This window comes from Labrus bergylta, chromosome 22, assembly GCF_963930695.1.
Source record: "Labrus bergylta chromosome 22, fLabBer1.1, whole genome shotgun sequence".
Classification (NCBI taxonomy): Eukaryota; Metazoa; Chordata; class Actinopteri; order Labriformes; family Labridae; genus Labrus; species Labrus bergylta.
Window position 1 is genome coordinate 11,320,072 of NC_089216.1, and position 22,214 is coordinate 11,342,285.

The 22,214-nt window shown below is 40.9% G+C and overlaps 3 protein-coding genes across 4 annotated transcripts; 1 reads left to right on the top strand and 2 right to left on the bottom strand.

Moving 5' to 3' along the window:
• Positions 1-529: 529 nt before the first annotated feature.
• On the bottom strand, positions 530-5,945 carry mfsd8 (major facilitator superfamily domain containing 8). Its single transcript, XM_020646331.3, has 12 exons — positions 5,567-5,945; positions 5,243-5,325; positions 4,071-4,114; positions 3,683-3,923; positions 3,482-3,595; positions 3,244-3,388; positions 2,860-2,918; positions 2,649-2,757; positions 2,429-2,563; positions 2,232-2,335; positions 1,760-1,986; positions 530-1,621 (listed from the first exon to the last, which is right to left on the bottom strand). Exons 1-12 carry the CDS (start codon positions 5,623-5,625, stop codon positions 1,415-1,417), a joined length of 1,527 nt encoding a protein of 508 aa, XP_020501987.3. The 5' UTR covers positions 5,626-5,945; the 3' UTR covers positions 530-1,414.
• A 761-nt stretch (positions 5,946-6,706) lies between these two features.
• LOC109993385 (butyrophilin subfamily 3 member A2-like) lies at positions 6,707-11,928 on the top strand. Its single transcript, XM_065950244.1, has 9 exons — positions 6,707-6,943; positions 7,117-7,182; positions 7,787-8,149; positions 8,251-8,535; positions 8,611-8,706; positions 9,045-9,080; positions 9,257-9,280; positions 9,530-9,568; positions 9,669-11,928. Exons 1-9 carry the CDS (start codon positions 6,940-6,942, stop codon positions 10,244-10,246), a joined length of 1,491 nt encoding a protein of 496 aa, XP_065806316.1. The 5' UTR covers positions 6,707-6,939; the 3' UTR covers positions 10,247-11,928.
• Positions 11,924-22,214, bottom strand: LOC109993391 (uncharacterized). Of its 2 annotated transcripts, none has more exons than XM_020646344.3 (8): positions 22,061-22,214; positions 19,931-20,040; positions 19,663-19,747; positions 18,144-18,339; positions 16,554-17,620; positions 14,950-15,746; positions 13,542-13,745; positions 11,924-13,460 (listed from the first exon to the last, which is right to left on the bottom strand). In XM_020646344.3, exons 1-8 carry the CDS (start codon positions 22,150-22,152, stop codon positions 13,216-13,218), a joined length of 2,796 nt encoding a protein of 931 aa, XP_020502000.1. In that variant the 5' UTR covers positions 22,153-22,214; the 3' UTR covers positions 11,924-13,215. The 2 variants fall into 2 exon arrangements, with proteins under 2 accessions (XP_020502000.1, XP_065806315.1); XM_065950243.1 differs by having other exon boundaries at positions 21,999-22,134.

Here is a 22,214-nt window from a genome sequence, read left to right on the forward strand (position 1 = left end):
CCTCCGCTTCCCTCTGCTGGACGCATGGTCGTACGGCAGCTGCAGTCCATTACACATTACAATGCATAAAGAATACATTTTTTAAGATTACTTAATAACAGCTATATCAACACACGCTAAGCTCATTAATTAATATATTATCAAATTGAAGATTAAAGAAGCTCTGCTTTATTCTCACTGATACTGCTCCCTATATCTGGAACAAACTCCCAGAAAGCTGCAGGTCTGCTGACACTCTCAGCTCTTTTAAATCGAGGTTGCCTTTCATGAAACAATTTTAATAAGATTTTAAAATTTTAACTCTGCACTGCAACTTTTAACTCTTTTTATATTTTTACTTTATTTATTTCATTTAATTTAATTTGAATTATTTTTACTTGAGCATATGTTCAGATTTAATAATTCCAGTTACGTTCTATTTTAATGTTTCTTTTCTTTCCTCTGTCATGATGCTTTTAATGTCTTGTGTGAAGCACTTTGAATTGGCTTGTTGTTGAAATGTGCTTTATAAATAAATCATTGACAAATGTCACTTTAAGATCATTTAATGTACCACTCAGGAAATCGTTAGCATCCATACAACCACACAACACTTTCTAAATGGCAGGTAGAAAACACGTAGTTTAAAACAACCACAAATGGAACCATTAATAGAAGTATTATTAACGTCTTCCTTTTGAAGAAAACAGCGGTAGAAATGATGAAAATGAAAGCTTACATTTGTACCACCTATGTGAAGTTTGCCTCTTCCTCCACCGTTACCTTTCACCCAAACATTCATCTTACAGTAGAAATAACAATAACAATTTAATGAGTAGTTAAATCAGTTCATTCCACATGAATCAAACAGTAGTCAGCACAGTTTATGTCAATAAAACTGAATGGAAATATTTGACAGATTTGTTGACATGTACCATTTATCAGGTCATGGTTGCTTCTATGCATAATCTATGTATCTTCTTCACAAATTCACCAATGTAATGCTTTGCCAAAACAGTCTGTGTATCAAAAATGACATGATTAAAATATCTCGGACACTACCTTTTTATTTACATTAAACTTGTTCTTTCAGTAACACATATCAAGTAACTCATTGATTTAAAACTTGAATTGGTTTCTGAAATGGATCCACCTCAGACAATACATACAGTGCCTGGCTTCTTTCACAAGAAGTGAGCTAAAGTGCAGCTGCAGCACTAGCTCTCTTTTAACTAAGGAGGCCCAAATCTTTGGTCAAGTTTGAAAAACAAACCTGGCCTTAACCCTGAGTCACAAACCCTCCTAGCTCTTCAGTTAGCACACTTAAAAGTATCTACAACAAAGAGCCTTCATTATTGCCTGAATTTTGTCTTTAAGTCCCAGAGATCAAAAGTAAGAAACTGCTGTCAGTCTGTGTAGTAGGAATATTCGCTTGTTATCCTTCGGTCCTCCCGTGGCGTATAGAAAAGGCAATGAGTCTGTGGTAGAGAGCGGCTAGAAGGATAATTGACCCCATCACCATGCCACAGATCAGGCTAAAGGCCCAGCGGGGTCCCAGGATGGTGTAGACCTGGGAGACGAAGACTGGGCCCAACGTCCGAGCCCCGCTGCCTGAGGCTGTCAACCACCCCATGTACACACCCTGCAGAAAAAGACCGGAGAAATACACAATATGGGTTCTCAAAAGAGGAATTATACAGTTACAATTTCAGACAAACATTTGAAGAATGTACAAGCACAAAATCAGATACATTTGTTGACAACATTATGTTCTTCTGACCTGAGGTTTGGGTCCCAGGATTTTAGAATATAGTGTGTATGACATGACATTGCAGGCTGGATATCCGATCCCAATGAGGAAGTCAGATGAGATGAACTGGGCCAGGTGGATAACTGGAGTATACTGACACCACGTCTGTTGGAATGGGCATCCTATTGGCTCCAGAGAGCTGTTGGAGCCTAACGTGGCGGCCGACATCTGAGTTACCAAAGAGTGGTTTTTGATGTCTGTATTACAAGGGGGGGAAAAAAATCAGAACATGAACATTTGAGGGCCCTGTCAGAATGCTTCTTATTAACAGCAATCCAGCATAATTCTTAGACGGAGTCTTGCAGCCTGAAAACATCTCGTTTCTCATAAATGGACACACAAAAAAAATCTCACATTTTTATAGAGAGAAAAAAAAAGTACTCTATTACTGGCTGCAATTACAACACAGTAACCAATCTGCCAAATTCAAAACAGAACATACCTGCCCACTGGATTTTAGGGTACTGATTCCCCCAAGGAAGCAGAATGAAGAAGCCACAGAATATAATGGCCAAGCCTGCAAGCAACACTGGACGATCCCCAACTCTGGAAGGGCATAAACAGTCTTCTTAAAGAAACATGTGCATCAAAGCTAAACTATATTCCAAATTGAATCCACGCATGCATGAGAGAGGGCACCTTTGCGAGGCCACTTTTACAACTAGAAACACCAGGATGGATTCAAATCCAATGCAGCAGATGATGATGCCGTTGTATAGCACCGCTTCTTTACGCGTCCAAGCGAACATGTCCATGGACAAAGGGGTGGCAATTCTTAAAAAAACAAAACAGAAAATTAAAAAGGGGTAAATGTTTATTTTTTATATGCAGACTTAGAAATTCGATATAAAATACTTACGTCTCAAAGACAGCAAAGATGAACATGACGATGAAGAAGAGGATGTTGGAAGTCAGGACTGCTACCTGATCGATGCTCTCCTCTGTTTCTTCATGAAGGTAATCTCCATCTACAGGGAAAGGGAAAAAAATAATGTAGTCTTTAGCTAGAAAAACAGTGTCTAAAAAAAGATAACTACAAATATAGTTGTTTAGGTTTGAACAATGAGTACCTTCTGATGTGTAATTGATGGCTCGAAGGTGTCTTCCATGTTCATCAACACGGTGCTCTCTGTGGAAAAAAATCACAGCCTCTCTTTACAAATAAACGATAGAACTGGCATCCTTATTTAATGCACTGAAATTTAAAAAAGTACAGAAAAACAATGATGAATGTACGTGCATACTAGGTCTCTCATGCTGTGTTTTTGCAGATCTTGTGCAATATGGTTAATGTGCAATATATGTTGTGTTGTTTCACATTGGTAAGTGAGCCTTTCTGTTCACATTTGGATGTCTTTTTCTAGTTTTTTTTCATTTATTGATTCTAGTGGAAGCAGCTGAATGTTTGGCAGCACTTTGAGTCCAATACATCGTGTCATATCGTAGCGCCTCACCTCAGCAAGAAAACAACCAACAGGATGTTGATGACACCAAAAACTGCAGCCAGCAACGCAGGAGCTGTGTACATGTTGACCTGCAGGTCTATGAACTTCACCGTGACACCATTCTCACCAATGAATGACAGGCAGGCCTGCAAAGCTAATATGCAAAGATATGCAAATATTAACTAAACTGTTGAATTGTTGATTCTTCTCTCACTAACTCATTCACAAAACATGAATAAAACTTTACCCGGCCCAAGAATAAAACCCAAGGCCTGGCAGGCGCTCATGTTTGCCATAGCACCGGTCCTCTCCTTCAGTGATGTAGCTCCAGCAACATAGGACCTCACCACAGCAACATTACCTGCCATGAAATGCTTACGTTAGTAATCATGTGACATCATTGACATCATATAATGATATAACACTTAAGTAGAAAGAGATTTGTCACCTGCTCCAAATCCCACAAAGGCTCTAGACAGCAGTATGTGGAACCTGTTGTTGTCTGTGGGCAGGTATGCATAGGCGTAGTAGATGTTGGCTGACAGGTTGATGAGAATGGAGCACACCAGTGGCTCCATTCTCCGCCGGTGGTTGGACCAAAGGCCAAAAATGGGTGACGCAAGCATCTGACCGAGACTGTAGGCCGCCACCACCCATCCCAGGAAGCTGGCATTGACACTCTCATCAACCTGAAAGGCACAAAAAAAAGTGTGTTATGTGGAAGACTGTGCAGCTGATTTAGTACAACATTATGATAGCATTGCAAAAAATGAAGGCAGCAAGACCATTACTAGATTCTTTTTATGATGCATACAGTCACATTAGGCCATACATACCCTTTGTAAATAGGGCCAGAGTGATGTGATGACAATTGTGAAACCTAAAGAAGCACACAAAACAATTAACCTGCTGTCAGAGAACTTACATGCGTTTCTATTTATATCACACTAAAAACACAAAAGAGGATGAACACCATGCTTAGACCATCAAACGTGGAATGTTTTCTTTCCCCAGTGTTTCCCATCGACCGACTTTGTAAATCAGCTTGTCATTCTACATCCAAAAGGTAGGGTGGCTACAGGACAGTTTCCTTCATCTTGTTATTACAGCTATTCACTGTTCCTAAATTAAGTGAAAGTCTATATTCTTATTTTGGGATATTTTGGGGCAACATTTGAATATTAGATTATGTTCGGAGTATTTTGATTATCATCGTTTACATTCATGTGAGTTATTTCCATTCGTTTATTTTGCTACTTGGGGCATAAGGGCGGAGTCTGTACATGGGTCATGCGTCTATATAGCCAGGTAGCCAGGTGAGACTCAGGTAGGCACCTAATGGATTAATGGGTTTTTTTTACCAGGAAGCCAGGACGCAATGGCAGGATGACAGGGCAAGAGAGACAGCAGCGTTTTTTGGTTGCTGTTTGTTGCCTGCTTGATGTCTCTGGATAAAATACACCACCCTAAAAACCTTCAATCAAGAGTCAAGATTCAAGATTTTGATTTGTCACATGCTCATACAGATGTGCAGTGAAATGTAAGGACTGTTCCGCAAGGCCATGCAATAAACACTCAAATTACTAAAACACATATATACAGTAAAATAGAATATAATGTAAAAATTAAAAAAAGAATTATTTGAATGTACAAAATATAAAATATAGAGTAATGTAAACAGTGTAAAGTGTCCAGGGTCCAGTAAAATAGAACATAATGTAAAAATTAAAAAAAATAATGGACAATGGACTTATTAATATATGCTGCGTAAGATCTAGGTGCCTCAGTGGCTTTATTTTGAGTTTGTGTTAAGTTTATAATTTGTTTGGAATATTTGTTATTTATAGACTATAGATATCTCCACCACACTTGTTGTTGTTTGTTTACCACTGTATCATGAGAGAAACACTTTTCCCATACTACCACTACAAGCACTAGTGAAATGTCCCTGCAGAACCTATAGAAAGTTAAAGGTAAAACAATGTCTCCAACTCATCTGCGTCCTCACCGACACTGCTGAGGAACATGGTGAAGTACATGACCCGGATGGACCTCCATCGACTCTTGTAATCCTCATCCTGAGAGTCATCACTGCGCAGGGTGACAAACGAGTACAGGTGACATGTTGTTACGTCATCATGACAGCCCCCCCCCCCCCCCCCCTCCCCCCTCCCCCCTCCCAAATGTACAGAAAGCAATAAAGCTTATATATAATTCATGGCTCACACAAAGTAAGGGGTTAAATCTACTAATGCTTACATTGTTTGGTAAACAATGCGCTTTGTTGTAAACACACAACAGGTTACAGTCATTAACTTTAAAAAACACTCACCTGCATGCATCATCCCCGAGCAGTGGAGTGGTATCGTCAGAGTCTACAAATTGAGACATGTTTTTGATAAAACAGCAGAATAATGTGGCTGCTCTGGACTTTGCACTGTGTTGCTAAGTTTCCATGTAGACGAGGGTCAGTGAACTGCCCTGCTAACGCTAGCTAATAACTCTTCTGAAACCTTACTTAGATATAAAGTAAAAGTTCACATTCTTACATTTGCGTTAGCCGAACGATTCAAGCCCACAAACACTAAAAAGTAAGAAGACGAGATATTTATATATGTATAGATGAAAGTACGCCACTTAAAGCTGACAAAACTGGACAGTAATACTGTGGAGTCGAAACAGCTAGCGTTAAAGTACTGTCAGTCTGTCACAACAAAGGGAGTTAAAGCGGCGTTTCCGGTCACCCTTTCAAAATAAGTTGAATAAGAGTTAAAAAAAAAACAAGAGTTCTTGTTTAGATTCACAGTTGACTCGGTAAGTTCAGCGAAAATGTTTATTACGTTTGTTTACATGAGTGCTGAACATAATTAAGACATACAAGCAATTTATTTTCAATGCTGAGAAACTATATGTGTTTATTTTGAAGCCAATGTCCAAATGATATTCCTGTCTGTACGTGACGCACCGTGTTCAACATGTACCTTGACGCGGTGTTCTCACGTGAGACTTGTAAAAAAAAAAAACACAAATTTAAATGTTTACCCATTCAATGTGTTTTTAAAAGCAATAATGTCAGCAAATTCGCACTTTAAAATAGGCTCAATATAATAACATTAAAAAGTAAAACCTTGGAGTCAAAGATACTGTGCTGTCTAAATAGTATATTTGACTTAAGTTTACCTCTGGATCAATAAAGTATTCATCTATCTATCTATCTATTTATCTATTTTATTATGTATTTTTTTATGTAGCATAATAATAAATAATAATTGTGTGTGATCTCTATATGTCTTGTTAGGTAATTGTTTTCGTCAAGGAGGCTGAACCTATGTAAAAGTCAGCATTTACCTGCATTTGAAGTTCCCACAAACTGTCTTCTACATTTCATACTTCGGTCAGAATTCAGTCTTTCAAAGTAAAAGCCTTCTTTTTATAGAGAGCTGTATCCTCCCCCGCCCACCCCCATCTCATGTTCAAACGTAGACCACGTCCTGTGAAAGTGAAAGTAAATCTGAACTAGATTAATTTGCAAGGTTGTTGTGTTGGATTGGGTTTTCTAGAAGAAATTACATTATATTTAGAGTCTTAGTAGAATCATTTATATAAATCGAGATTTCGGGGAACTCATTATAGGCTACTTATTTCTCTCTAAAAGGACAAAAGCATATCCGAAGTAGGAAGAGGGATACCGCGCCTTACGGCAAAATGGGTAGGCCGATGCTTCCTTTAGCACGATGTATTAATCTTTTAATCCATCTCTCATGCTTTCATTATGTTGTAAAGCTTTGTTGATTAAAGTGGTAAAATGTGGAAACCAGTTCTGTGCGCATCCGGCGTAAATGGGATTTGAGTCATGATTTCTCTTTCCTCACTGTTTTACAGGTTCTCTGGAGTGGCACATGTGCCTTGTGGTCGCTCTTTCTTTGTCATTGTGTAACGCTGACCCAGGTAAACCCAGATGTTATTTCTTTGCACATATCGTTACGTCTTTCTTATAAGCTGTATTTTCCTTTTACTAGTTTTTCTACTATGAAGGCTAAACCTCTCCATTCTTAACATTTTCATGTATTAAATCACTGTTTGTTGAGCTAAAATAAACTTTACTTTGATTTTTTTCTACTAAACCAAATTAAGCCTTAATTGCATAGATGGCCTTAAATAAATTAAAAAAACAACATGCTTGATCATCTATTAAACATAATTATTATCATGCTACTGATACAAGTATCCCAATATTTCACCTTTTTTTGCAAAGAGACTGATTTTCAAAGCGAGCAAAATATCACAGCCCATCAACCATTTCCACAAATGTTTTATTTTCACTGCTATTGGAGAGGTATTGATATCAGGCAAAAAAAAAAAAAATCAATCAAGATATTGGAATAGATATTGTCGAGTAAAAATGTATTGGAGCATCTCTATAATAAAAGTAAGTAACTATATCCAGTTGTTCTCAAGTTTAATTAGTATATTTTTGATGTGCAACCAGAGAAAATGACAAAAGCATAAATTAACTGGCTGCATATGTGTGTCCTGTTGTTCCTGGATTCAGAAAGCCTCGTGGTTGTTGTCAGGCCGTCCATCTCGGTGCCCCGAGGCCACACGACCACATTACCATGCTGGCTCAACCCTCAACAAAGTGCAGAGGGTTTGGAGGTACGTTGGTACCGTCCCAATCACTTTGACTCCCCGGTCCTGCTTTACATTGCCAAAAAGTTTGAGAATGCAGCCCAGGAAGCTTCATTCAGGGGCAGAGTGTCATTTGGCTTAATGGACGTACAGTCTGGGGGGCTGAAAGCAGGGGATGTGAGCCTGAAGCTGACAAATGTGACGCTTGAAGATGCTGGAGAATACACCTGTTACGTCAGCAGCGACCAGGTTTATGATAGTAGAAGTGTCAGTCTTGAAGTGACTCGTAAGTATCGTTCATGAGATGGGTTAAAAAAAAAACATACAAAACCAAAGAAAAAGTATCATCTAATATTTTTGGTCTTCCTTCTCCATGTGTCACTTCAGAAACAGGAACCTCCCCTCTTCTGTCAGCTGTGTGGAGAGAAGATCACATGGTGAATGTGAGCTGTGAGTCTGAAGGCTGGTATCCAGAGCCTAGTCTGCGCTGGTCGGATCCAAAGCCGGCTCAGTCCTCAAAAAACACAAAGCACAGCAAAGACTCTTCTGGTCTTCTGTCGGTTCACAGCTGGATTCTGGTCTCCGGCTCCACAGAGGTTTCCTGCTCAGTGGGACCCTCTGGTCCCGAGGAAAAGTGGGCAAGAATGCGCCTGGGAAAACCTCCTCCGGCTGGTAAAGAGAGGAACGAGAGTTATGAGCATGTGTGAACGATATGCTTTAATACATTAATATCCTTCTTTTATTTAGAGCCTGGATCCTCACATGGTGGATGGATAGCTTGCTTACTCCTCCTCCTCATTGTGATGTTAGCTCTACTTGGACTGTACTTCTACAAAAAGAGAGGTAAATGTAAAGAAATTATATAAAAAAAGGATGGCTAAAAGATGACGTGGTTGACTAGTATTTCTAAGATTCCCAAACTTAAAGGTCACATATTATGGAAATGACACTTGACCATATTTCCCCTGTGAAGGTTTCAGCGAGAACCTTCACAGACATGTTTTGGGGAGCTCTGAGACTTATTTAAAATGAATTAAAAGGTGGATAATATGTGACCTTCAAATCAATAATTTAGGAACTTGGTCTATTTGATAATCTTTGATAAAACAAATGTGTGTTGTTCCAAATTGGATCACTCGCCGAAATACAATCCTGAAAATGTTCTATTTCCTTTTTTCCAGTGAAGGAAGCTCAATTGAGACGTGGCAACGATGAAGGTAAGAGAGAACAGTCACATTATTTATTACTTTGTAAACAATTGCCTTAAGAAATGATTCCTTTCCTTTGATCGGTCCTGCTGTGAAAAAAAAACAAAAAACATTTTCATTTAATTATCTGTTTGAATTTTAGAATCTACCTTAAGAGTATTTTTTTATTGTATGTTCCCCTTCAGAAAATCAAAAACTTCTCACAACAGGTAAGAATGAATTCTGGTGTTGATAATGTAAAGGCTATGGAAGAGGATTAGGGCCCCTGAAAAACCTTTCTTTGTTGTTCTGTCTATAATTTCAGGATTATAAGAAGAAAGTACTGGCCCTAATCCTCTTCCATATGAAAGCAAAACACTCACTGTGATACAATCTTTGTTTTGTTTTTGCTGTTTGTAACAAAATACTAATCCACAGAAAACTATACAGGTAAATCATCTATTTTTGCTCTTTTATAGGAGACATCCTGTCACCAGATCTATCACGCTTCAACTATGGTAATTGACTAAGAGTGTAGAGGGAAAATTCCTCGTGTGTACCATCATTTTTTCTTTAACATGATTCTTTCTAATTTCAAGTATATTTTCATTTTAACAGCAAATGTGACCCCTGAAAAGGTGGAAAATCCATACCTCACAGTCAAGGGTTGTAGAGTGAGAGATGCCGACTGCCAAGGTATAACTGGTGGAACCTGTCACACAGCTATCAGAGGAACACCTGGCTTCTCCTCAGGACTACACTACTGGGAGGTTTCGATGGGAAATGATAAAATAGGTCTGAAAGAGTCCTGGTGGGTAGGTGTTACAAGTGCAACGGAGATCTCTCAGGATACCTCCCCAACTACATCGAATGGTTTCTGGTTCTTGTCATCTTCACCTGATAGAGCCGATAGATTTCAGTTTAGCACCAAACCAAATGTTTTACTTCCCGTCCGTTCCAGGCCTCAGACAGTTGGTGTCTATTTGAATCACGACATTGGAGAGCTTTCATTTTATAATGCCCAGGATAAAAGTCTCATTGGATCTTTCAAAGCGAATTTCACTGGTGAAGTTTTTCCACTTTTCAATCCTGGTGTGGGTGACAGAGCACCGATGGAGATATTACAGAGAGAGAAACACAATGAGAATAATGATGTGCAAGACCCCACACAAAACACCAACCATGACCAGTGTTAAAACATGTCTGTGCACGTATATAGTGCATCAAGTCTCTTGCTTCTAATCCAGAGAAAGTTCCAGAATAAATGAATAAATGTTAACGTAGAAACCACAACTGAACTCCCACTCCTGTGGCTGCCCAAATGCATGGCCTGCACCTACCGACTGAAATGTTGATAGGCCTATCTCATCACTATGTTAACGTGTCGTTTATTTATACAGAAACATTTCAGCAACCAGGCAATTCAAGGTGCTTCACACATGACATCAGAAGCATTGCGACAAAAGGAAAAATAATCGTTAAGATGGAACTTAAACTTAAACTTGAACTAAAAAATCACACCGAAAGAAACATAAAAGCCAAAATAATAATAACTGCCTGCTCTGAGGTCCTCTGTGTTATATTGTTCTGGAGTCCAAACTACAGTCTTAGATTTCAAACAGACACAGATTCAACTGCAACCTCCTAAACCACAGCACTAAGGTGCCCTGGAAACCCCACCCAGGGGTGCTGTATTGTAATAAAAGTATGTTGTCTTTGTTCCTTTTTAAACAATTATGGGAACCAAACATGTATGAATACTCTTTGATAAGGTCACATATTTTATATATATATATAAAACTCCCATATGTGTCTCTAGTCTGTCTACAAACCCCCTAATTATGAGAAAAGTCCATCCTCTCTATCTTTTGCCTGCTCCACTTTTCAGAAAATGTATACTCAAACAGGCCGTTTGGAGATTTGTCCTCCATGACATCACAAAGGGCAGTAACCCCTCCCCCAGGTGGATGACATTCCCACAGCTAGTTGTTTGTTCTGACCTCTCAGTCTGCTTTCTCCCTGTAAAAAATAGGGCGTGAAGCGAGAAAGCCTGAGCCACTACTCCTTCCAGAGAGCGGCGTGCTCAGACACAGCTCATTTGCATTTAAAGCTACAGACACAGAAATAGCCTGTTCTGAGCAGGGCTGAAATAGAGGGGTTTATAGACATGCTAAAATACAGGATCAGAGGGGATTTATAGCAAGAGACTTCAAAGACGTGTTTCGAGGAGCTTTGCCACTAAACTTGTTGAAAAAGAATTTAATGTGACCTTTAGAGCAAAATGATTGATTGTCTTATTAGCTCCAACTGAAAACCAGCTCAATGTGGAATTTATAAAAGTAAAAGAAAGGTCTCATGACATTACAGTTTTATGAATTTGTAAATATTTTAGATGATGAATAATTTAATTCTTGCATGATTTATACCTCACATTTGTACCATGCTCTGAATTCAGCAACCACTTCTCCAAGGACCAACACAGCTGCAGCATCTAAGGTACTCTGAAGTGTTGTCAGAACATTTAGGCAGAGATGTTGAGGGTGGTTGTTGAAACTGTTGTGAACTATCCTTTCAAATTATATAAAATATGCTCCTCCAATATTCTTTTTGACAACATATGTGTTTGGACTTACGGTACTTGTAGATGATATGCTAAGCAACACTTAACCAACTTAAATGTATCTGCTTTTTAGAAACACTATTTCAAGAATGAACTTTCTCTTACACTCCAACTTTTTTGTTTGAAATTATGCTTTTTGTCTATTTATAATTTTCAAATCAATTCAGTGGATTTTTGTATGGTGTTTTTTTTAAATACCTTGATAGCTTGTGTTAAAACATGTACGTGTGCTTTATAAATAAATCAATAAAAACAGGATTCTGTATTTATTACCGCTTTCTTTGTCTCACTTACTGTCAACAATGTAAAACTTAATTTACAATCCATTTTAAGAAAAACACAGCAAAATGTCATACACTTTAATAAGTACAGGTAGTATGTACAGTATATACACAATAACACAATACTAACTTTGTCATCACTACTGTATACTTTTCATAGATTAGGGAGTATTTACATTGTGAATAAGACCATATGTAATACTTTTTTTTTTTATTTATTCTGATACGCAATAAATTCAAGTACGCGTGCCTTAATACATAATAGTCTGACAATGATCATGGTATGAGGGGTATGAAAGAACCGCTTCACAGGTGCATCATGGTCCAAGACTTAAGAATACTCCTTAATACACTCTTCAGTTTGGAGCCCAATGCCAGACTCAACCAAACACAAACTATACAAGTTCATACATGTCTCAATCATGTAGACATGAAGTCTCTCTGTAGGGATTATTAAAGATCAAGCACCTAGGTTTCCTCATCCAAAAGCTTTCACACATTATTGTTTGGTCATTAGCTTTCAGCAGGAGCAAACGCATCAGAAACCAAGGACATTTTGTTGTGGAGTGTCCTGGTGGTTCAAAGCGTGTACTACAACCTCCTGGATCTGTGAAACCCCAGAAACCTTTATAAAAAAAAAAAAAAAAAATCACCTTCATCACATTCTGCTTTCCACTGCCAGCGTTCTGAAAAGATGGTATATAAAATAGAGATGTTCCGATGCCTGTTAAAAATCATCTACATTATTGGAACATTAAAAAAAGTGATTGCTGACATTTGCTAGCTTTGGTCATTCCACTGTAAGCTAGCACTGGACTGATGTTTGTCTTTGCATGATAAATTACCTGAAACCAGTTGATTCTTTTGGAAAGAAAAAAACAGGATGGTGTCAAAATGTGTGCATTGACTGGCGTACTCACTGTGACCTGATACCGCATTTAAGGCTGTATCAGAGGCCGATGCCACCACTGGTATTGGTATCGGATCAAGTCCAAAAAAAAAAAATGAAAAAAAAAAAAAAGCATTCACTGTGCATGAACTCATATTCACACTTGGGTACATCTTGTCAAACCGCTTAAAATACATCTGGAAAACAGACACTGGGGCATCAACACTTAAGTATGAATGATCTTTAACTGGAGCAACCTGCATGTTTTCTTAGCTGATCTCAGCTCTCGGAGTCCAAGACTAGCTTCTCTTCTTTATGATTGCTGGTGGTTTATACATTATGGTACGTGTCCTCCGCTACGTCTCTGTACATGCCCTAGCAGTTCCCAGCAGCGCTTTCCCTCCTCCCCTGCTTCTTCAGCAGCTGGATGCGGTTGTGGACGTAAAACTTGATTGCCCTCCAGTCTCGCTGGTTGCTAACCAGCATAGGGCAGAGTTCGAGGCAGCGCTCGCAGTCCGCCTTGGCAGGGACACGCAGCTCCATGAGGTTTCTCTTCAGGTGAGTCTCCACTGCTACACGCTCGGCCTCTGACCACGGACGCTTCAGCACACCACGTTTTCCTGCAACAAATGTTAAATGAATGGAAATAGAAGCATGACGGTGCTATTTATATGTTCACACACTGTTTTCTCGGGGGCTACCTGATTTTTGAGGTAAACATCTCCTCTTGTGAGCATTGGCTGTCACTGGGCTCACTGGAGGAGGAACAGGTGCTCTCTTCTTCCTCGGCGGGCGCCCCGGTCCTTTCTTCTTCACAGTAACTTCTGCTTTCTCTTTCACTTCTTCCTTTTCTTCCTCGGCCTCTGAGTTTTCTGAGAAGGAATCTGCTGAATTGCCAGACATAACTGGAGAAAAGAGAAACGGAGTGCAGTTAAGCAAACTGAAATGAGAAACAATAATCAGTCTTATATTTGTAATATAGTGTCTTCTATGAGGCGCAGGATGCATTATACATAATATGCTGTCCAAATGTGAGGGGGGGGGAGTAACTGTTGTGCACTGTGGGAAACACCTCTTCACCTGCTTCCCAATGTTAGAATAACAAAACATGAACCACTCTCCTGTAAACTGAATATGAAGCTACAACCAGAAGAGAGTTAGCTATGCTTCTTATCCTGTTTATCTATGAAGTACACTTTGTCAAAGTTGGGTGACTACTTTTTGGGCAGGAACTATTGCTGACTACTTTCTAGGAATTGAACATTCTGTGCCAACAAATAATCCCATTATCAAGAATTTAAAGAATCAGTTCGACAATAACGCATACACAAACTGCAAAAGCTATTTTCAAACAGACCCTTTGTTGTATCGAGCGATACAGGTAGCTCTGTTTGTCAGCTCTATCTAAGTGTTGAGATATCAACTCCTGAGAGTTCTGATGAAAAAAATACGCTTAACAGAAACATAAACTCAACTAGAAAACTTGTTGTGGCTAAAATTAGGTAATCCACCCATGCTGTTGCTACATTTAACATTTTTATTTATTTATATTTTTTTAAAGATTTATTTTGGGGTTTTTTGGGCCTTTATTAGAGAGATAGGACAGTGGATAGAGTTGGAGATCAGGGAGAGGGAGAGTGGGGAATGACATGCGGGAAGGGAGCCACAGGCCGGAGTCGAACCCGGGCCGCCCACTTGGGAGATTACAACCTCCATGCATGGGGCGTGCGCACTAACCACTGCGCCACCAGCGCCCCACATTTAACATTTTATATAACATTTTTCAACCATATTTGATTCAATGCCAGTGTATTTTTTTTTATTTGAACCCTTAAAGTAAAAAAAAAAAGAAAAAAAAAAAAAGCTTTCTTTTGTGGCTTGTGTAGAGGTATCAGTATTCATTCCAATGTGTTTCATAACCAGCTAAAAACTCCTCACAGGAGCTCTAAACACAGAGGATATCCTTTAAAATGAACAAGTATGTTTCCATTTCGCATCATTTTAAACAGATGCTGGGGGTTCAACAGAAAAAAGCTTCTCAGAAGCAGAACATTCACATTGAATTGAACACTGAATGCCTGAAATACCTCCTGCTGTTGGAACTCTTACCGTCCAACTCGAGGCAGATGTGTTGCAGGCTCATCCCTCTGAAAAGCACACCCTCCTTCTCTCCATAGAGAACAACACGACCCACGCGACCCATCAGTGCTGGATCCCGAATGATAGCAGAGCAGTTCTGGGTCACATGGTACTCTCGTTCCAGGAACTCCTCCAGACGTTTTGTGGCTCCACCCTGACCCTGACCCTCGCCCTCCTCTAGTAGGAGCAGCTGAGTCAGAATGGCTACCTGCCGTCGCGCACGTGTCGCCGTCAGTGGTCTGGGGTTTTTAGCACCACTGCTCCGCGCCAGGTTTCTCAGAAGGTCTGTGCCACGGAGCGGTGTGGCAGGAGAGTGGTAGGGCCGGGAGAAGACATAAGGGCTCTCTGGATCCACACCAACATTGGGGCTGGTCTGAAGGAGGAGGTCAAGGCAGGACTCACAGTGCGGAGGGAAAATTAACGGCTGCACACGACCACGTTTCCCCAAAACACCAGCCCGGGGGAGGTGACAGAGGACCTGGCGCTCAAAGGGAGACAGCACGATCTCCATGCCAGAGGGGGCGCTGTTGCTGCAGCTGGGCTGGGGGGTGATACGGTTACGGTAGTCCTGGATGGTGAGCTTGGCCACCTCACATTCCCGGTGGCGGTTGTAGAGGATGAGCAGGGAGAGGCTGGAATGGCAGAGAAGGCGCCAGGCCTCAGCAGAGTGAGGGGAGCGGGTTAAAGACAAGAAGGAGGAGTGCTGCTGGCGCCGGAGGTAGAGGACCAAACAGGAGAGGGAGGAGAGAAGTGGAGACATGTGATGCCTGGGAGATTTGGAAACAAAAAGAGAGAGGGGGAAAAATGACTTCAGAAGAGCGCTCAAAATAACAAAGCGCCACCCAAAAACCTGAAACACCATCAACAAATATGTAATCATTTGCATACATTTACAAAACACGCATTTTACTTTACCTTTAATACATTAAGAGGAACTCGATTTATTTACTTTTGCGTTTTTGACTCCTGTTTTTTTCATTTGTATTGAGATATTTTTATAGTAATATTACTTTAATGTTCATTTATGTACTCCATCCAACCAACAAATACATCGAAAATACAGTAAATATTTTCACATTTAGATTTTTCATAGTGCCTTGTTGAAATCAAGTACATTTTTTAAGTGTAATGGATGGGACGATGACACAAAGAGAAGACAATCTCCATGTCGAACGAAACGGACCTAACATGACTAAAAAGGAATACAAATTATAAATGATGTATGAAACAGACGTTCCTCATCAAACTGACATGCACGTTGTGAGAGTTATTGTATGTTCTTTACTCAAAGTTAGAATCATTTGAGTTTGACAATCTTCCAAATACAACTTGAGGTGTAGTTAGCTGTGCACAGAAACAGTCGGTAGAAATGCCGCAAGAGCGCAACTTATTAATACTCTTAAGAATATTCAGAGTCTACTATTTATCACTATTACTTTAGTAAAGAAGTTTATTCAGTCCTTTGACTATTTCCAGAATCGTCCATCACACAATTACCTGTTTTTCCATTGGGCAAAGAATGTGTGTACCTTTTCATGTACAACAGTTCAATGTGAAGGAAAAAGGAACCACACCTTACAAGCTCTCCGTTCTTCTCCTCTGGTGCGTCTTCTTCCCCTCCACTCAGCACCAGGTCTTCCTCTGGATCTACGTCTGGCTCAGGAGTAGGAGGTGGCGCTAGCTCCTCTTGACTCCTTGAGCTTTCCACCTCCACCTTCTGCTGCTCTTCCTGCTTCTCCTTCTTCATCCTCCGTCCCCTTCTGGGAGTAGACGGGGGAGGCGGTGACGGACTCTTGACCCGCGACACCATCGGGGGTGGCGCTGGGCGCTTCGCAGCCGGCCCTGACAGGCTTGCTGCCTTCTTGGAGGCTGCGGGCTGAGTTGAGGAAGGCGGTGAAAGTGAGAGGGAGAAGGAGACGGCGCCTGTGCTAGAGCGCGTCGCCGGCGACTCCCTCTCCCTGGAGAAGAGCGAGGGAGGAGCCGGGTTGGAGGCTGAGGACTGCGGGACTGCAAAGGAATGACTGTGGGGAGCGGAGGTGGAAGATGACGAGGGGTGGGTGTGTGATGCGTTGCCATTTGAAGCGCTGTGCATATGTGCGAGCTCCATGGCAGTGCGGACCTCCGGCTGGTTGGCATGGTGCTTCTCCAGATGCCGTGCCAGGGAGCGGTAATGGCGTCCACAATATGGGCAGTGCTGTCGCCGGCTCACTGTGGCACCGCTGGAGCTGCCGATGTTTATGTTAATGTTGTTGTTGATGTTCGTGGTCGGGGTCGCCAGGGAGCTGACCGGGGGCTGGGACTGGGATCTAGCTGGGGGCGCGACAGGTTCCGGGTGGGAAAATGAGGAGCAGGGGCGCCCCGGTCCTCTGGAGGACGGCGACGTGTTCTTCTTCTTTGAATTGACCACCGCCGGCAACTTGCGCTTCTTGCGGCGCCGAAGCATTCGCCCCCTTATCTCCTCAATCTCCTCCTCTTCGTCGTCGTCGTCGTCGTCGTCGTCCTCCTCCTCTTCGTCCTCCTCGCGGTCCGAGTCGCTGGGCTCGGAGTGGGTGAGAGGAGAAGATGACGGGGACAGTGACCAGGAGGGGGTGAGGTAATCAGAAACAGAGAGGGACAGTGGGTGGGGGCCAGCCTCTTCTTCCTGGTTAGGCAGATTGTCATATAACAAATATTGTTAGCTCAACATGTAGCTACAGTAACAGGATACCCCTTACTTTCACATTTAAAGTTGACATTTTTCCATATTTTTGCCAAATTAGCTTGTCCGTACCCTGTTTGCAAAGCCAATGGAAGATGGTGATCTTTAAAAACATGTGACACATTTATCGGAGGCACCCCTATCGCTAAACCGTTCTTCACCGCTGTACCAATACGTCCCTGGTTAGACCTTTGTTGAGTATTAATGGCAGCATTAAAGTGTTTGTGACATTGAATACCACTGCTATGTTAAAGATAGCGAAGGAGTTGGGCAGCTTATTGATGTGTGCTAACTAGTTTATGGACAATAATGAAGGTCAATAAGCTTAAATAGACTTATATTATTGTTAAGTTTTGTTCTTCTAATGAGGTTTGTGACTACAAGAAAAACATAGAACCTGGTCACACTCATCCTGTAAGTACTCCTTGTCTTTTTATTTGAAGTTACTATGGAGTAGGTGGCATACCATTGCATTCTCGCCCCAGTCTGTCAGGCTGTAGTCCACTGTGATCTCCTCCCCTTTGGCGATGTCTCGGATTGCAATGACGACAAGTCGCACCTGGGTCCCACAGTGGACTTCTCGAATCCTGCAGTTTGGCGGCGGATGGAAGAGCACAGGTCCCCTTACTCCACTCGCTCCCTCCTCCCCCAACTCTGGCCCACTAGGAAAGAAATCATATGACATCAGAATAATGGATCTCCAACTTCAAACAAGGCAGTTATTGTGAGCCGTTCTCTTATATGCGCAGGCAGACGGCCCCTGAAATCTTTCTGAGTGCAGGGATTTTCCGCACTCAGAATGAGGTGGTGGTGGTTCCTTCTCTACCTCGTATGTGAGCATGAGTACCATGTGAGTGCGTGTGTGTGTGTTTGATTGCGTAATTGTGTAGTTGTAGAAAAAAAACAATCTAACATTAAAAGCGTTTTTCTAACCTAATTAATGTGCCGTGTTAAAAAATGAATAAAACCGTTACAGCATCAAAGCTGGTTTGTTTATTTCCACAGATAAAGCAAATATGTTGAATTAAGTTAAGCCTGGGGGGTCCAGGCCCCCAGGCTGTTTTTTTGCACCACTTTGGTACACATTTTTTTCCCTTTTTTTTTTAAAATGAAAAATAATACTTTTCTGGTACTTTCTGCATGGATGTCAAATTTCACATTTTAGCAGATTTAAAGTGTTCTCATTCACAAGGAGTCTGACAGTGAACATAAAAAGAGTTTACTTCTTCACCTCAGATGCATTCTCACCTTACAAAATTATAACTTAGTCAGATTTTAACACAAGGCACTTTCTGTATTTTCACTGCAATTTGAAATCTTTTTTTTTGCAAGTTTCCCCAATATATACATGAGCCTTTATTTAAAACCATCCCCAGGACTGGAAAACAGTTTTTGAAATGTCATGCTGACTCCATGACTTGTTGATCCTGTTTATGATTCCTGTTTATGATTGACTATGACTCTTAGTCTCTCTTTCAGCCTCGGTGTGAATCATATTTGTGGCAATAACAAGTTTAAACCTGTTTTTATCAGTTCATTATCAATGTTTTTCTTCTATGGTACTTTTAAATTATCGCTGCATGTTAATTAAATAACTAATGTTTATAATACTCTGACGGTTACGGAGAGCGAGACATGACGTAAAATTAACGATGCTGAAGTAACAGTAACAGTTTAATTATGTGCATGGAGATCGTACCAATCACATGCATACAGTCTTTGGTTGAACACTGGTCGTAGGATTTTAACACCCCATCCCGCTCACCATGAATTTTCCTGAATTTGTCCAGTTGCATTCTCACATCAGCTAACCTTGACCTCACGTATATAATTTACTCGGTGGCTGGCAGGAAATATGCAGAGTTGAGAAGCAGCACAAGACTCTGCTTTTTGCGTTCACACATGCTCCTCACCCTGAACATTTCAGAAAGCTTTCAGGCGGTTTGTGCAAGTGTGAAAGCACCAATGGTGAGGGTCCTTCTTACCAGAGCTGAGTGGGATCAGGCAGGTAGTAGGGACTGCCAGGTGGGGGGAGGCGGTCTTCAGCAGCCTCTGGATACTGGCTATCACCTGGAAAAGAGCGCTGAGTTTAACTCTGGCACATTTTATTACCAATCATAGGGATCTTTAAACAAAACAAAAAAAATCTAATTTCACTATGATTCATTTGTTTTCTATGAGCAGATATATCAGAGACAATAAAAACAAAAGCAGCAGGTGGCAAAATGTGTGTGTTTGTGATTCTATAAATACCAGGGCTGTAGCTGTGTTCTGACATGCTCTCCTCCTCCTCATCTTCTGTTACATACGCTCGGTCACACACCTTCACAGGTGTCCCCTTCCTTTTCCTCCCACACACCCGGCTGTAAAAGGATAATGATACATTTAGACAAGGCAGCGATCAAGACGTTCCTTCTGAAAATATTCATCTGGAGGGCAGGTGGGATAAGTAGGGCATGTTCTACATTCAGCAAACCTTTTCTTGAGTCTGTGCACGTAACATTTCTTTCAGGTGAGTGACTCATCCACAACAACAATAAGCCTTTAAAGTGCTTTCCTCACTCGTTTTGATGGCGGCAGTGTTGTGATTACAGTGTATTCACATCACAGTTGTCTTGCAATCAATTTAAGTGTCTTCTAACAGGCAACCAAAACAGACATTTTAGTATTTGTATTTCTGCATAACCGCAGAGAATGGTCGGTTTAGATAGAAAGGGGGAAGAGGAAAAAACATTTTCACATCAACTATATTTAAGCCTGTAAGAGTTCATCAGAGGAAAATCAAAATTTGATTTTTGGGACGGTGAACATTGTCGATTTTAGAGAGCGAAAAATTAATGACAGATTTGTTTTTGTGCGGGAAGATAATAAGACCTTACCTATGCAGATTGGACATTAATTACTTAACCCTCGAGCTATGCAAAGGTACTCCGAAGGCAGATTCTTACATAAATGACTATAAAACTATATTCAACCTTCGGAAACATGGCCAACCAAGTCTTATGTGGGCCACAGTCTGCTGAGTTCACATGTATTGTAACTATGGATTTGCAGGACAAACTCCTTTATGACACCATATTTGTGCAAATATCAGAAAACCTATACAATGATATAAGGAGCAGATGTTGTTTAGCGGTGGTGGAGTTCATCAAATCTCAACCAGGAGGTGGAGGGTTCGATCCCCAGCCCATAGTCCTTGGGCAAGACTCGAAACCCCAAATTGCTCCCGCTGCCAAGCTTTGAATAGTCACTTTACAAGTCCAAATCCATTTACCAAAAGCCCACATAGACCAACAACATGTCATTAAGTTGATCTTACATCAGTAATTGATCAAGAATACATTTAATCTACCACCCAAAATTGTAGAAATTGTAGCAATACCATCACAACTTCCAGTACAAGATTTCTAACAGCTTGGCAATGAACTGTCTAACATGTTTGCCAACACCAAATATGTAAATTATGTATCTTCATACATGGTGTATTAACACATCCACTGGAAATGTTTCCTTAATAAATCACTCAATTATAAGAACTGTTATTATAGTCTCTGTGTATTGACTTAACAAGGAACAGGACTGCATCTGGTGTCACTATAACCCTAAGTTTGTTATTTTCAAACTAATGAGGAAGCAATTATTTAAGCTGGGTCACCTTTATAAATATATAAATATATATAGATACTACATCACATAGCCACACCCCTTTATTCAATCACGTCAAGCATTAATAAATTAATTTACAGGGGAAAGATAAGCAAAACAAAGTGTCTCTTGTTCATTGAGCCTGGTGACGGTCGACTCTTTTTTTTTTTTTGGATGCAATTTTGTTTACTCAAAAAGCCAAACAAACCACGAGTCATGATCTGCAACCAGCCAAGCAGCCGAAGCACATTTCACAGCCTCATAATACAACTGGAAGGGATTTTTATAAATATTACTATTCAATGGAAGATATTTGACATGATAGTGTTTATCGACAAGAGCAATAATTAAGCCTGCTCGTCCCCATAGCTGTTGAATCCTGCAGGGTCAATGCTAACATGAATGCTAAACATATGGCTAAGTAGGTTAGCTCCCAGCAGCTAACGTGGAGACCCGTCAAAACATCTAAATTTAAAAGGCTGACCATCAAACGCAACCCCAAGAAAGGTCGGGGGCCGACGCAGCCTCACATGACACTCCAAATGCAACCAAAAAACCAAACAAGAACACAGCTTTCTGCATCGTTTTTTCTGCATTATAACGCTGAAATCATGCACGCTGAATAAAAGGCTTCCTAACATGAACCAAACAAGATAAAATCCCCCCCCACACCCACCCGTGGAGGGAAAAACGTCGCGCTGGACGACAAAAAACGCAGGCTGGCTTGTGCTCACTCACCCCCGTGGTGGCGGCGGCTTGCTCCCATCTCCGTCGCTGTCGAGGGTCGGTGGTTCCCGGTAGTCAAAAGGCGACCGTACAGTCTCCGCCATTAGGACTCCCTTCCCTACCTCTCGTAAGCTCCGGTAGATCTCACAGTGCGCATGTGCACAAC

Coding starts and splice junctions, on each gene's coding strand:
- LOC109993391 (XM_020646344.3), bottom strand. CDS start 22,152: ATGGCGGAGACTGTACGGTCGCCTTTTGACTACCGGGAACCACCGACC. Junction 19,748..19,930: donor AGAACACAGCTACAGCCCTG/GTATTTATAGAA, acceptor GCTCTTTTCCAG/GTGATAGCCAGTATCCAGAG. Junction 15,747..16,553: donor AAGAACGGAGAGCTTGTAAG/GTGTGGTTCCTT, acceptor CAAATCTCCCAG/GCATCACATGTCTCCACTTC.
- mfsd8 (XM_020646331.3), bottom strand. CDS start 5,625: ATGTCTCAATTTGTAGACTCTGACGATACCACTCCACTGCTCGGGGAT. Junction 4,115..5,242: donor CATGTTCCTCAGCAGTGTCG/GTGAGGACGCAG, acceptor GTGCTTCTTTAG/GTTTCACAATTGTCATCACA. Junction 1,622..1,759: donor TCCTGGGACCCAAACCTCAG/GTCAGAAGAACA, acceptor CTTTTTCTGCAG/GGTGTGTACATGGGGTGGTT.
- LOC109993385 (XM_065950244.1), top strand. Junction 7,183..7,786: donor ATTGTGTAACGCTGACCCAG/GTAAACCCAGAT, acceptor TCCTGGATTCAG/AAAGCCTCGTGGTTGTTGTC. Junction 9,569..9,668: donor TCTATCACGCTTCAACTATG/GTAATTGACTAA, acceptor TCATTTTAACAG/CAAATGTGACCCCTGAAAAG.